The 16062-nt window shown below is 45.7% G+C and overlaps 1 protein-coding gene across 1 annotated transcript; it reads right to left on the bottom strand.

The window, feature by feature from the left end:
• Window positions 1-97: 97 nt before the first annotated feature.
• POGLUT1 (protein O-glucosyltransferase 1) lies at window positions 98-15845 on the bottom strand. Its single transcript, XM_040582950.1, has 11 exons — window positions 15745-15845; window positions 15182-15272; window positions 12256-12399; window positions 11681-11816; window positions 9059-9180; window positions 7482-7541; window positions 6361-6460; window positions 5551-5609; window positions 3272-3439; window positions 2682-2738; window positions 98-2052 (listed from the first exon to the last, which is right to left on the bottom strand). Exons 1-11 carry the CDS (start codon window positions 15821-15823, stop codon window positions 1896-1898), a joined length of 1173 nt encoding a protein of 390 aa, XP_040438884.1. The 5' UTR covers window positions 15824-15845; the 3' UTR covers window positions 98-1895.
• Between the last annotated feature and the right edge of the window lie 217 nt (window positions 15846-16062).

The following is a 16062-nucleotide window of genomic DNA, read 5'->3' as shown; positions in this document are numbered from 1 at the left end:
CAGCGAACGCCACCCGAGCGCCACGCTTCGCCTGCTGCGGCAGAGCAGCTGCCGCCTACCGCGGTGTTTTATTAAGCAACGACACAGCCAGCAAAGCTTCATTTTCGTTTGTTTTATTCCAAAAGCACTTCATTAAAAAACGGTTTAAAAATACCATACACGGCTGTACCGGTTTCGCGGAGCGCTCGCTCTCCCTCCACCGACTAAACCCACAAACACCAGAAAACCCTGCCCACCCTCGCACGCTCCTTCCCCCAGAGCTGGGCTATTTTCACGCCCTGACCGCCACCCCCAGCAGGCTGGGGTAATGCAACCACCATAGCGGCACGTGCCCCAGCACCCCTTGGCCCAGCACCCCTCGGCCCCAGCACCCCGCGGCTGACGGGCAGCCACAGCCCCACACGGGGCTCCAGCAGTGCAAGGCCTCCCTGCAGGTTGGTAGGTGTATGAGGGCACGTGGTGTCACTGCTCCTTGTCGTTTTCTCCTTCCCTGACCCCAGCTGACTGCAGAGGGGACCATCAGCTGTTGCTCCCTTCCACTACCGTGCTGCTCTTCCTAAGCCTTGAGGCTGCTTTGCCATCAAGGGGGCTCAGCCGGCAGCCAGCAGCCCTCCTGCGATGCCATGCTGCTGCCCACGCTCCTCTGAGCACCCTTCTGGATGCCAGAGAAGATGCTGGTCCCCACCAGGCCCCTCAGCTCAGGGGTCACAGAGCCAGCTCAGAAGCGGCGCTCCCCCGAGGCCGAGCAGCCCGCAGCGGGCACAAGCACAGCGAGCGCAAGCAACCTGCGACTGAACCCCAAATGAGTAACGTGAGGAGCTGCCACTGTGTGACTGAAGACATTCCCTCAACCAGACTGCAGGAGATGAGGAGTGCAACAGCTGGGGGAAAGAAAAGTGAATACTGAAATGAACAGACATGTCACCAGCCTCAAAACCAAAACAAAACCCCAAAACAAACAACCCCTGCAACAAACTAAAGAAACATCCCTAGAAAGACTACAGAAGGGGATCAGAGCAGAGAATCTGTGAACATCTGGAGTAAAAAAAAAAAAAAAAAAAAAGCTGCATCCACCTCTGCCAATACTTTCTCTGGTTCCTGAAGGGTCCGAGGATGTCTGGTCAGCCGACCGGTGGCAGCTCGTTACCAGGGGCTCACCCTGCACAGCTGTACGGGCACCCAGCTCATCTCTCGGAGCACGAACCGCTTTTATCTCCATTGCCAACTGCCTGACTCCTGCTCAGGCTCAGCACTCTGGCATCACCACCATCACAGGCTGCTCCCCAATGAGGTAGGTAGTTGAACTGTGGAAGGATCATTTGTCCTTTCAATGGCACACCAAAGCCTTCCCCTCAACCTCTAAAACCTGACATAAATACAAGCTCTAAGCCATCGAGAAAGGTTACTCCAAATCCCAGTACCTGCTTCTGACGGAGAACACCCAATATCCCAAGTGCTATCACACAGGTGAGAAAACAGTGGAGGCCGAAAAAGGGGGCCTGTATTTCCCAGCTGAGCGTAGCTGACAGTCTGTGTACCTTGCCCCCAAGTACAGAGGACTTGGTAAAAAAGTCCAGTAAAATTAACAGAAAGGCTTCTCACTGAGTGAATGGGATTTAGGGTCAGAAACCAGTGGTAACTATGTCGTAGATGTCAACAAGCCTCTTCCAGACATGACCGTAACCACCCCGATCAATAACCATAATCCCTCATTCTACTAAACATTCTTACGACGACAGTCTAACCGGGTCCTGCTGCCTGGGAGCAATCTCAAAGTTGGCTGCTGCTGTCCTCTGTAGTTCTAATGTAAAGGATAAGAAGTCTGAGAGAACAAGAAGATATCTTCAGATTTCCACAGAGATCAGTTTGAGCTGAAGAGAAAAACAGAGAAGTCTCTACAGTTCTGTTTTCAGCCATTCAGAAGTGATCTCGCTGTAGCTCTTCCTCCTTTTCACTTTGTAAGTCAAGGCTTGGGAATATTCAGACAGCAGATGCTCCCAGTAGCAAGAGACATCCTCCATCTGCAAGTGCTCGGTGATGAACTGGCGTCCCCTAGAGACACATAAGGCACAGTCAAAACCAGTCTCCAGTTCCTACCAGAGGCTCTGGTTTTGTTTCATATGTATATCAACTTTCACTCTTCCGTGTTTCAAAAGAGAAACAACACGCACTGCTCTGTACCGTCTATTTTAATTTCACAATTGTCATTCATGCTCACAGCTCCGACGGTTGCAGTGCTTTCGTTATCCTCAAGATGGTATTTGTTACCTGGGATAATAAATATCAGATTTCACGGATCAGACGGAGCCTGAGCAGCACGGACACACGCTGCTTCAGAAACTGGCCGCTGCCAGCCTGGATGCATAACACTTACAACGCAGGCACAGCTCCCAGGGGCCAAGTGACCTCACACAGAGACGAAAGCTCCCAAATTCTGATAGCTTTCGGTGGGGTTCCTGACACAGGTCACGTCTGAACCAAAGACCTAAGTGTGTGATTTTGTCCTCCAGTTTCCCCCTGCTGCTAGGAGTCCTCCAACCCTCCTGCTGTTATGGCAGAAGATCAGTTTTACTGCACCCTCTTAACACTGGGTTATCTTTGATAGGCAACCCCTTCAAAAGCTGTGTAAGAAAATGCTTTGGAAGAAGACCACCCGATAGCCAGAAAGGAACACAACTTACCTCTCTGAAATTTCTTGTGCTATGGCATCATTTTCCTTTACAAACTGCAACAGCTCCCTAAAATGAACATCAGAAAAAAAAAAAAAGGTTTAAAACAACTCGTTCAATGGAGAATGCTGTCCCTCAGCTAAACCATTGTGGAGGATGAGATCAAGGATCCACACCTGAGCGAGGGACTGGTCCTCCTCATTTCAGAGCATGGAAAAAACTTGCCCTTCTCATTTGTTCTGTATCAGTTCCGGACAGCATGCTGAAATCTGGGAGCTAACACGTGTTTTGGCCCAGTTGTCAGTTCTTCTCCCCCTTGTATGTGCCACAGGGCCCACTTGCAAATTTAAGTGCTTACTGCCTGCTGATCTCAGTGAGAGTGACAGCCCTACGTACTCCAGTGAAACTGCACCACGTAACACCAGCAACTGATTCTTTGGGGGCAGTAATAAAGAGAAAAGAACATGACCTCCAAGAGCCTCTGCCGACGCCTAGGAGTGGAGGCACTCCTTCGTGTCACACAAACTAAAGTGCCCTCCCAAACACAGCAGTGTTTCCCTGTGGCATGCAATGCTCTGCTGAGCACGCTCGGGGTCTCACACCTGACGTTGGAGAGGTCTGATGGGACTGGGATGTAGTGGACCCAAGGCTTCAGCTGGGGGTAGAAGAACTCCAGCCACTCTTCTCCGACGTGAAAGACGAGTGAACCACATAAGAAAAGGTGTTTCAACCGGAAACTGGCAGCCACTCCTCGGAAATTAAACAGGTACCTTTAAAAGGGCAAGGAAAGAGTTACACCTGGCATTTTGTAAGGAAACGGCTCAGAAACCAGGCTCCAAGCAGCAGTCAGCCCGGCAGCAGCTGGGGGGCATCTCCCTTACACTGAGCTACAAACCAGTCACTAAAACAAAGAGAAGACATTTCTTGGAAGTTCCTCACAGAAAAGGTGAGCTGAGGTTAAGGATGTGCTGGGTGACCCTCTGCTGTCTGTGAGAACCGAGGGAGAAAATGCAAGGCACGAGGCTTTACCTCCGATACAGACACCTGTCTGTGACAAACCAAAGGAGGCCTCACGGACAACTGCCAATAAGACACGGGAAGTCACAACGGGGATGCCGATCCTGTGACTCGACCCTACCCTTCAGAGACTGTTACCACAACGAATTTTTCCCCAATTCTCCCTTTTCTTGCAGTGAGCTTTTCTGTTCATTGTTCTGCTTTGCCACATGTATCTCAGTGGTTTTTTGTTGGGTTTTTTTCCTCTGGGATTCGGCTTTAATCCGAATCTAATTGTTTCATATTAACTTGGGAATGCAACCCTAGGAGGTTAAATAGGCTAGCACACAACAGATGGACTTTGCAGATAACAAAGAATCCAAAATTTTGTTTTCAGTATTTTCTGCCAAGTTAGTGAAGTGGGCTTGACTTAGGGGGAGGGGGGCATTTCTCTTAGCAAACTGTATCTCAGAGGGATGTTTGTTTGTTTACTTGCTTTCTTTTTTAAACCCACATTTCTCCAATTACATGGAAAGCTGTTTTTCCTGTGGGTAAAACCCCTCAGTACACAGAACTAATCTTTGAAGTCAAACGTTTTGGGCTGGGGGAAGGGAGTTCTTCCTTTAATGAAGCTATTTTGGGCGAGATGGGGATTATATATATTTGGAGTGAGATGGGAATTATAGCTAAACTTAGTTCAGCGCTAAGTCACAAGGAGTAAATGTGAAACTATTTTACATTCTTTGTATTATCTAGGAGCTCAAAGCAGGGATGAGGAGCTCGTTGTATTAGGAACTTAACAGATACACGCAGAGGTGTAACAAGAACAGTGGTCTGCAAGGGAGGGAGATGCCTCTTGCACAATTCCAGACACAGCTCCCACCATCCGTGTCCTCAGCCAAGTTGCTGAGCGCTGCTCTCGGACAGCCTGCTACAGCACCTACACCGAAGGGAACAGCAAGAAGCTCATGTTGACCCTACCAGACCCTGAGCTACGACAAAAGCGTATGAGAACGTCTCAGCCTATACTGCGCGAGGGGCTTAGGAGGCAGCAGAGTTGGGAAGTCTATGTGTAACAGAAGGGAAAAATCTGGGCAACAGTCTAGTGAAATATAAAATGAGACAAGTCAATCACATTTGCACAAAAACACAGATCCAGCCAAATGACTGAGTTCTTATAGCAGCAGATTCTAGCTGGCAGAATCATAACTAGGTAATTTTAAAGCAAAAGAAAAAGCAAAACATCAGACACAGAAGTGCACACACACTAAGAGTTTGTTTTTACAGAGAAACCCCCAAGAATATCACACCAAAAACCCCTCCCTAAAGTAGTTAAAAAATAAAAACCTTTGTAAATCAAAACCACATTCTCCCAAACAACGTACAAAGTATGAATTAATACTCTATCTGCTCAATCATATTTCAGGTTGTCTTTTTTACTATATACATCCAGTGGCAACACTTGCCCCAGTATGCATATGAAGACATGATTCCTTAGTTCCTTATGTCTTTGAAGACAGTAATGCTATCACTGTAGCACTGAAAAAATCATTTTGAATACACAGCTTGGTACAGGGATATAAAGAAAAATTGATAGAAAGCCTTTTTGATTTTAAAAAAAAATATCTATCTATATGTTTATTAGTGATCTCAGACCTTTACTTTCCCCAAAGCACTTTATTTCTCCTGACCTGACAGGGGAAAGCAGACACTGAAAGATGCCATCCTAAGCTTCCAGATTTTCAGCTGTCTTATGTCTGTTCATGAGCTTGTTTATCTGCATGGAGCTGGTTGCTGGCATTGACCTTAAAACAAAATGAGACCTTACACCACACCAAAAAATAACCCACAGACCTTTAGCTGCTTTAGTAATCAAAACTCTTACTTGTATTTGCAGTGATCAACCAGTGGAATTTCCTTTGCAGGAGGCTTTCCTAAGGTGTCCTTAAAATAAAGAGGATTAAACAAAAAGAATTAGTAAGCTTTACACGGTGATTTCACATTTGTTTTCCTTCTCAATTAGAAACAAAGCTGAAGTCTCAAAACTCTCCATTCCTACTTCTGAGAAAAACCTTCACTGGCGGGCTTTTAGAAGTATTATGAAGAATTCCTAGCCCTTCAAACAAGAAAAAAAGTTCAGTAAATTACACACTGCCTGTAAGCAAATGCCAGCACAAACACATTAAATGATAATGTTTAGTTGGCAGCTACAGAGTGGAAAACAGCTTGGGACAATGGACTATGTGAAGCCAAGTGTAACTGGATTAGCCAAGACTGTCTGGAGAGAGCTGCACTGTATGCTAAAGCATGGAACTGAAGAGCTATCAGCAACAGTTATCAGAAAGTTACCAACAAGATCAAGAAATGGAGATGGCAGACAAAGGTTTAAAGAGACTGACAACACATAGGCAGCTCAGGGCTAATTTTGCTGTAATGGAAGAGGAGGGGATTGGCATAGATTCGTTTTTTTATGTGTGCTGGTTTCCTTGAACAAAAAGCGTAGATGGAAGAAAAATGTTTGGCCTGCCAGGCTCTAGAGACTCCTTCCTTTCATCCATCAGAGAGGTGCAGCCATCAAGGGAACTACAAACCTCCCCCACAACTCTCCAACAAGATGCTTCTCATTCATCAAAGCCATCTTGCAGTGCTACACTTTCTGGCCTTGACACTCAGGAGACAGACAACACCCACACACCTTTTCAGATTTCCAAGCCTGGTTTTTAGTGTACTCAGCATCAACAAGTTCTGGGTTTTCTCGGGACAGCAGAATGAGGGGATCTCTCTCAGGGCTCGTTCTGCAAAAGAAACGCTATCAGTAATTGCCAATCCACATGACCCAACGCAGCTAACAAACTACAGGACTCAAGAGCCTACCTCTTTATGATGCTGACCTGCCTATGTGCCCCAAAAACATTATTAAGCACCTACCATGCAGTATATTTTTGTCCAAGGGTATATGAGCAGAAGAGAATGAGTTACGTGTACCGAAATTATCCGAGGCCATTTTTATTTCACTTAATAAATATTTAATAGCATTATTTAAGCAATTCTCAGGACAACTCAGCAGATATGTTGTTTCCTTCAGGCTGTATCCTGATGGGTGCCAAATACTTTAACTACCTTCTAAGTCAGAGAGACCTAAGAGATGCTAATAAGCATCTTCAGAGCTGATCCCTCTGACGCCAATTTAAAACACTACAGATAAACAAGGTTATGACATCCCTGAGACTCACTCCTCATCTCCTCAGCCCACCTAGTAAGATACCAAATCCTTCCCTGCTGGGGGTGGGGGAAGAACAAAGTATTGGGTTTAACACTGTTTTCAAACTGTCACTGGAAAGAGGGCAAAAATAATCTTTCTTATCCCCCGCCACTCAGGTAACTGAAAGCAAGAATACTTCCAATTCGGTGTCAAGCACTTTCATAGTGAAGAATAAAGTATTCACATTGGCAAGAAACATGCACATCAGTATCAAATCTTTACATTTGTATCATGCACCTGCAGTTCCCTTCTCAGAACAAAACAAGCTGGTTCCTACTGTGACAGGTTTACTTATTAATAAACAACACAGCAAATCCATCACAACATCCGTTTCCAATATTAGACTTACTATAATAAAACAGTTGCAAATTGCAATTCTTATGGAGAATCACTAATGGTGAAACGCTGCTGTACAGTATGTCTCACTTTCCTTAGATCTAAAAAATACATTCTGGGTTACACTTGTTTAGGTCTTGGAGATACAGAAATTTCTGCATACAGCCAGCTATCACAGCACGTTGGTAGAATCTCCTGTTACAGGAAAATATGCTCACCTGGATCCTCGGAAATAGCCTTTAGAGATTTTTTTCGTCCATGGCCATTTTTCTGCAGATCTGAAAATATTGTTTATAAATGGCAATAAATGACTTAATATAACCATGAAACGCACTCTCATCAGTTTTCACAGCATGATCTCTTTTTATTATTCTTCATTTTTGATGGAAATCACTTTCTTCATTATAGCAGCCAGGTTTAATGAAACAGGTTTTCCTGTGAATATTGTGTTTAAGGCAACATGACACAGGCTACTTTTCAGAATACCTTTCAGTCAAAATGATGAATTACATATGATCCCCTCACCAAACCTCTAAGGGTATTAAAATTTACCTAAAATTTGAATCCGCTTTTTGTATTGTTGCTTTATTTTTCTGTACTTCATTGAATATGGATAGACTATTAGAGAGTTTCTAACCACTCTCATTTCCCATTACAAAACTGCAATCAACCAACAACAAACAAAAAAAACCCCATCTGGTGTTTTGCATTTAAAACACAGGGGTTCACCGTTTTCCCAAATAACTTCCATTTTCAATCTAAGCAAGTCCTTCAAAATAGGTGCATGTTTAATTCTGTCAGTGGAGTCACCCACCTCCCTCTGCGGAACCCTTTGTTGCACTTTTCTGTTGCATCTGGTTTGACATGTAGGTCCTGATCCCCAAACTGATCTGTGCAGGTCAAGCTTTGCATCTGCTTATAATGCAGTGACACAAGTGGGGTTCACTGAGAAAGCAAGGGTAAGTAAATGTTTTGGAACTTCATTGTATTATATCACCGTAGGCTTCTGCTATGACTAGTCCCATCGAACTTCAGATTTTGAAGGGGGAAACATTCAACCTTGCATTCTCATGCCAAGTGATTGACACCAAGGTGTTTTTTCTTGTTATGTTTCTATGTTCACTTGCTGCTGCACACTTTGTCACTCTCCATGGGAAACAGCCCCTCATTCTGCTAACAGCAAAAGATCCTGCCAAAAAGACGACATTTCTGACTGGGAGCCTTTTGTCTTACTCTGAGCCCAGTAACAACTCTTGATTTTGGGAACGATTCCAGGTTTCTCTATTGCACAATAATACTCAAGTAAAAGCATATCTAAAGATGGCTTTCCTTTACCCTTCCAGAAGCTTATACAAACATCCTGGATCATCCCTGCAGTGAAAAAACCACAGCTCCTAGCGAAGTAGTTGGAAACAAAGGAAAACATTTCCATGTGTCAAGGGAGATTTCTGCAGGCAAAAGATAACTGCTACTTTTATTGACAAGCCCTATCCCACCGAAAATGATAGTAATCTAGCCCTGACAGCATGAAGATTGTGTATATTTTGTCCTCTGTATTCCTCACTAAAGTGTTGGAAACAGAGAAGCTAATTATAACTTCTAGTTACATCATCCAAGGTTTCCATGGAGAATTCTTATAAAGCAGTCAGGCTGTATGTAGCTAATGAGAGGCAGCAGGACAGATCACAGGCCAACAGACCAATGGCCCAATGCTGCTCAGTGCTGGACAGCTTTTACTGTGAGTCTGTCTTCCATTAAACCTACACACACACACATAACCATTTCCAAAACATACCTTCTGAGGTCCTCTCTCATGAGGTCCCAGCGCCCTAAACCTGTTGGGTAAATTGGCCAGACAGCTGGTCCTCCTTCCCAAAAAGTCCAGGCAGGATACATAATATCATTGTATTCAGGTGTCTTAAGAAAAAGGAGAGTAATGTAAGAATCAAGTCATGTCTAATCCAGTTTACTGACAGCCCACCAGTAACGAACAGGCCTGCTGGGAGTCCTGTCAGCTTTCTCTGCTACTGCTCCACAAGCAGCCGTGAGAGCTTTGTGGTCACCATGGTGTTGCTGGGGTTCAGATGAAGACAACCCATTACTGAAATGTTTCAATGGTTTTAAAAAGGCTGTGTCCTGCTGCATGACAACATGGGACTTTCATGTCACAAAATGACAAAAAGAGGTCCACAACATAGCCAATTCATAACCAGAAAGAAGACCTGAGCTCCACTCACCTTTCTAAAGGTTTGTGCCTATGTATAGCTACAAGTGTTTTTTACTGATGGTAAGTTAAGGGGCAGCATTATCTTCTCAGAGATAGAGGCACTTAGAGATGCTTTGACATTAAGGTTTCCAACACTTCAGTTCATTCCAGCCCTCCTAGAGATCATGTAACAACTCACCATAATAAATACCCAGATCATGTAAGAATTTCAGTTCCTCGCTCCCATCTGGATGCTTAAATCCCCATATAATCAGAGGGAAGGCCAGCACTTAAGACTAAACCCTTTCACAAAACCAGACTATAGGCCACTCCTTGCACTAGTAATAAACCTATACAATTATCCACCTATCTGTCACCTGAAGATACTGGAGAGAGTCCAAGGCCACCAAGGTAGTTAGGAGGTTGGTGCACATGACGTATAAACAGGGGCTGAGGAATGGGTTTGTTCACACACAGGAAAGAAGAAGCCTGGGGAAATCTAAATGCCGTCTCCTACTACCTAACGGGAGAGTTCAGAGAAGATGGAGGCACACTCTTTTCGTAAGCGCCGGGACGGAACGAGAGGCAACAGGCTTTGATTACAAGGGAAATTCCCATTAGATACTGGGAAACACGTTTTCATTCTGACAGAGGTCAAACGCTGTCTGTGGACACCCTGTCCTCACGGACGCTCGGAGCTGAGCAGGGCGCAGCCTGGAGCACCCTGATCTAGTTGGTCCTGCTCCGAGTGAGACGTTGGACTGGGTGACCTCCTGAGGTCCCTTCCAACTTAAATGAGCATGTGCCTTTATGATCTGCTCCTTCTCAATCTTGCTAGAAACAGGCATTGATAAAAAAACATGACAGCTCCACCGCAACCCCAGGGTCAGCCTTCTGAGATGCAGAATAGGACAATCCTTCACTCCCCTGTGCTTTCAGCCCTAGAAATCACCCTGGACCAGCATCCTGGAGCCTTCCTAACACTGGCTGGTTACATGGGAGGTGTGACTGGGTCACTGGGTTTCAGTTAAGGATAGGGCTGAGGTTACAGTTCAGATATTGGACAACGGTGACCAGAGAACTCAGTTTCTTACAGGGTCTTGCAAAGCACCGGGGGCAGGACAATGAACATGGCTGCAAAAGTTAAGTTCCTAGAACGTGCTCTGCATCATTTTGGATTCTGCTGGCTAGAGTTAAGGCTGTGCGACGGTCAAGAGGCAAGACAGCTTGCTCTGCTACTACATCTGGCAGTGAACACGGCTGTTGAGTGACAGTGCCTGCAGTGCTGTACTGAATAGAGAGAGCTCTAGGATGGCTGGGGACTAGGCAATAGTTATGGATCCTATCATGGTTCAGACTGCATGAGCTGAACACCTGTGTTCAGAGTAAGATGCTACAAGTTAGCAGAAACAGGATAGGGCCTGAACTAGCAGGAGCAAATGGTTTATTGCTTCTTTTTGCATTTTACTCTCTGCTGGGCTTCAGCCAAGGACATGATTAAGGTTAGGTAGCAACGGTGCAGGATTTGGGCACGTCGGGTGTACACTAAGGCAAAACAAGATTAGGTGAAGCTTGAGGTGTAACGATATTTTGTTGGAAAGGGTAAGAAGCTACAGTACAGTCAGGTTTAACAATGGGAGAGGAAGGAAAACATATGTGAAGGCTCTTGAGTCAGGAACAGAGAACGAATGTCTATGTGTGTGCGTGCATGTTTGCGGATGGAAGAGGAAATCCAGGGGAAAAGGGTTCACAGGAGATAGCAGTATCACAAAAAAGAAATTAAGAAACACTTATCTGTGGTACCAAAAAAGAGGACTAATATATTCACATTAAATGAGATTAACTGTGTGACAGCTGACTGATAATCAAAAATCCTTAGCAATGCTGATAAAGTACTGCTACGACTTTAACAGAAGCACTGTAGCAAATGACAGTGATGCCGGCACATATCCCATCCCGCTGTGCACCATTTCACTGTGGCAGAAGTACATTTTTTGACCTGGAAGAGGAGCTAATGAGGGGGAAAAGTGTTCTGTTGAATAAATCTGCAAGTCTGTCCACCACAAAACTGGAAGTAAAAGGAAATAAAAAGCGAAAAAGAGCAAGCAATTCTGACACAGAAAATCTGTGGGGAACAATACTTAAAAATATGTTCTCAAAAGAAAGGACATGCATGTCTCAGAAACACTCAGCTTCTAAAGGTGTGTGCACCTTACTGAAGGAGAAGACTGGGATAACGGGTTTCATCCACCTGGGGACCTGGGGGTAGTCTCGCACATTGATCACCATTTCCATGTCAGGGAGGCGGCTGATGATCTCCATAAGGAAGTGCTCAACTCCACTGCATCTGTGGAGAAACAACATATGGCAAAGAGCTATAAGGAGAAGGCAGAACCCTGAAGCCTCCTGCAGGCCTTTCTGTGCAGGAGTGGAAGAGATGGTGAATCAGAGACATATGATGATGCAGGCTGGGAACCGCCTATAGCAGTCTCCAAGCCCCAATGCAGCATAGACACCAACGAAGCAACCCATCCTGTTCAATCTGGCCAGATCTGCAGTTTTCTCTTGGATCCCACAACCAACCAATCCTTTGTACACTGAAATGCAATAATTACACTTTTGCCTTGCTATATTAAAGCCACAACCATAATTTTCTAGGCTTTTGCTCTGATAAGGAATTCAGACCTCTTGACATATCATTGTGCTCAGTGACTTCCAGCTTGGCAGTGTTGGAAGTACCCCTGTGTCCCAGGCTAGGGAGATGAGATCTTCTGCACAGCTCTTACCTTGCAGGGAACAAGCAGTCCTGCTCACGGTACAGTTTGTTCTTAATGATTTGGTAGTGCGTCCCGAGCTTCCTGCTCACCACATCGGATATTATTTCTTTGGAAATGCCACCTCGAAAAAGAGCCAGGTCCTGCTTCCAGACACTGAAACAAAACAATCATCCATTATTATGTACAACAGGGAGGATACTGCATTAAATTACCGCAGTATACAGAACAGACTTCTAGCTAGAACAAGCTCCATGTAGCTTCCAGGAGCTCTGCTACATATGGCTGTGCTACATAATGAGGAATTTAACTTAAGTCACTTGGAAGAGCTGTTACTCAGAGACTCAAAGGTCCAAGCTTCACTCTTTTGACTATCTACATACTGCTTGCCCAAACAGAAAGCCCAGCACAGGACTCTGGGGCTAAATCAACATGGATAACTCCAGCTGCTCTCCCAGAAAGAGCCTTACATACCCTGGCAGGTTATGGGTAAAAGCCATCAGGTCACTTAACCTTTGAGTTGTGAAGCTTGTGCTCTGGCCTTCCACAAATTATGAGCCACACCAAGACCAAATTCCTCACACAACATCATGCAATTTAGACATTAAAAAAGAAGGTAAGAGTCTAGTTGCAAGGAATAGCATTGCCCAATAACGCTGGGTGCAGTGAAAGCCAGCCCAGGAGGACAGGCCTATGTAGCACATGTTCTGTGACATCTGCACATGACCAGTGAGCTCCAGGAATGCAGTATGAAAACATAAGCCTAATGAATCTAAGAAAATGCAGGAGAAGGATGCAGTTTATATAAATTTAGCCTAAAGGCCTTCAGATCTAGCTGCTTGGAGCATTTAATGAAATTTGTCAGACTGGAACAGCTATGGAGACATCCTCCCCACCTTTTGGTAGACACTGCATCAATGGCTTAGTTTAATACAACACTGCTGGAGCGATCCCACTGTGAGGGTGGTCAAACACTGGTACAGGTTTCCTAGAGAGGCTGTAGAGCTTCTGTTCTTTGAGATACTCAAAACCTGATCGGACAGAGTCCTGGAAAACCTGCCTGAGCACAGGGATTGGACTTGATGATCTCAGGAGTTCCTGTCCAACCTCCACAATTCTGCTATTTCATAATCAGGTAGGAAACAGTAAAACTACGAAAAGAATTGCCACTGTGCAGATGGGCCGACCACAGGATAAGCAGTCTGGCAGAGATGCAAATGCAATGAGCTTGAGAACAGGAAGAAAGTTGCAGTTTTATGGCACATCCATGTCATTGTAACCTAAGTGACAACTGAAAGGTAGTGACAAACAAGATAGAACCTTCAGTTCTTGGCCACTGAGTCACAGAAGACTAAACATAAATAGAATCTGATACATAAAGTACCAGCTTTCAGCATTCTGCTGCATATTTACATACCTTCAAACCAGCTCTCAAAATGAACGACGTTAAGTGTCACACTGCGTATGTGCTGCATTATATTCCTGGATTCATTTGTAATGCCTGTCACTACAGCAGCACTCCTTAATAACCCTTAAATGAAATACTGCTTTAGTAAAAACTAGGTTTCGAGACCCACAGCAACCACAACTTCGTATTACCATCAACTATCATGTTCTGAAGCAGATTTGGAGGTTGTAAACACCTGCAAAGGTGTTCTTATCCAAAGGTGGGCAGGAGATGGTGGAGTGTATGTTTAACTATTTAATGTCTTTAGGCTGTATCTGAATTGGCACTCAGGAAAAAAACAGAAGGCTAAACTAGAAGAGACTTTTCCTCATCAGTATTTCAAGAGCATTGAAGACCAAAACCTCCAAACAGAGTGTACAAACAGTTGCCCAATATGACTCACCTCATACTAAAAGCCAATATAGGACTCAATCTCACTCCCAAAATGTGTGAGCACATCTGGTACTTTTAAATAGGAGGCTTAAAGCTGAGCATCTGTGTTTCTGCATTTGGAATCCTAAAGGCAGAAGGTGTTGACTCTTCCCTGAATTCCCTCTTCTCCTTTAAACAAACATACTGCTTAAAGGTATCAAAAAGCCCCAGTCCTACAATCCCTGCCCCAATGGCAATGACGACCTATGCACCTGTAATGTTCACCACACTGCACCCATGCTCTGTCATTACAAACAGAAAAGAAGCTTGATTTGGCTTCATCTACAAGAGAGATCAGCCATCACTTGTACTGCCTGCAGTGTTCTTGCATCACATATAAGCCTCTAGCTCTCTGCATTAAATTCACTACAGGCCACCATTTCAAGCCAGAATGCTGGCATTATACATAATGCTCCACAGTTATAAAAAAAAATAAACAGGACTTGCGTCTTCCTGAATGAGCCTCTTGGATCATGCTTTGGTGATGTAAAAGTCAAGTTAAACATCCACCATCACTCCAGTTCTCACAGGCAGTGAACCAAACTGCCTAGAAAGAGTGCTAAGAAGTACGACACTGTCACACCAAATGAATCTGTGTTCTGTAACAACCTTTCCTTAATCCTGCTATTTAGAATATTTCGCAGATACTTGATTTCCTCCACTTTTAAAAGCCCATGAGAAAGACTTGTTAGCAACAACACTGGACTGAGAGAGAAGGCAGAAGTGGATTGTTAAGACAGAAATGTCACCAGCTACGCGTGTAGTTTATTGCATGATCACATATGAAATGCTGACATTGCGTATGTTCAATCATGGAAGACAACAAGGAGTGTGATCGGTTTGCAGGTGGACACGCTTTCTGCTGGAACTATGGAGGTCAACCTGTTTCACGTGATGCCAGTAATAACCTCCTTGCAAGCACCATGACCTATGATAGTTGCAGATGCAATTGCTAGAGAATATTTGGACTCTAAGGTAATTCCCAACCATCAGTGCCAGCAAAAGCATTCCCTCATGTAGTCAGAGGCCTGTGCAGTCAGAAGGAAACCAGTTTCTCACCTTTGGTGGCAGCTGCAATTCCCCTTTACGCATGGCTCATAAACCTCCACGGCTTTCTTAATTTGGTCAGTTATTGTTTTCCATTTAGCACCTGAAACACACAGCAAGGAAAACCTAAAGGAATTAATCCATCAAACTACCACAACAGCTACCCGAACAGCACTTCTGGTCCAGCTGGCAACAGCAACGCACCAGTAGTGCTGCTCCAGTCCAGCCCAACGACAGCATGCCTAAAGCAACGGGGGGAAAGATGGGCCATCATGGGCTGGGAAAAGGGGTCACAGAGCTGAGGGGGACTGGGGAAGGGACAGCGGGTCGGGCACCCTGTGGTGGCCCCCGGCCTGAAAGGGAAGCCGGGAGAAGCCTTGGGGACCACCACAGGGCGCCGGGTGAGCTGCTGGCGAGGAAGATGAGGAAAAGGAGGCGGCGAGCATCCCTCAGCGCCCTCACAGGATGCGCGGGCTCCGGCCCGGGCCACCAACCCTCCCCGCCGGCCTCAAAGCGCCATCCCCCGCAACACCCTCACCCCCAGGCTAACGCCAGGAGCCCCGAGCACCCCTCACCTGACGAACCACCCGCCACGAAGGGCTCCAGCCTCCACACGACAGCCAGCGCCCACAGAGCCAGCGCCGCCCGCCTCATGCCGCCGCCGCCGCCGCCAGCACCGCCCTGCGCATGCGCGACCCGCCGGCGGGCGGGCGGCGGTGCCCCCAACAAAGATGGCGGCGGCCGCCTCCAGCCCCGCACAAAGATGGCGGCAGCAGCGGGCTTGATGGGAGCTGTAGTTCCCGCCGTGCCTCAGTGGCGGCGAGACCCTGCCTTACTCCAGGGCCCTGTGTGTGTGAGGGCAGACGGCTCTTGTAACTTAACAGAAATAAAGG

The sequence above is a fragment of the Falco naumanni genome, chromosome 2 (assembly GCF_017639655.2).
Source record: "Falco naumanni isolate bFalNau1 chromosome 2, bFalNau1.pat, whole genome shotgun sequence".
NCBI classification, from domain to species: Eukaryota; Metazoa; Chordata; class Aves; order Falconiformes; family Falconidae; genus Falco; species Falco naumanni.
Note: the sequence above shows the minus strand (reverse complement) of the source record. Positions and strands in the feature narration are given on the sequence as shown.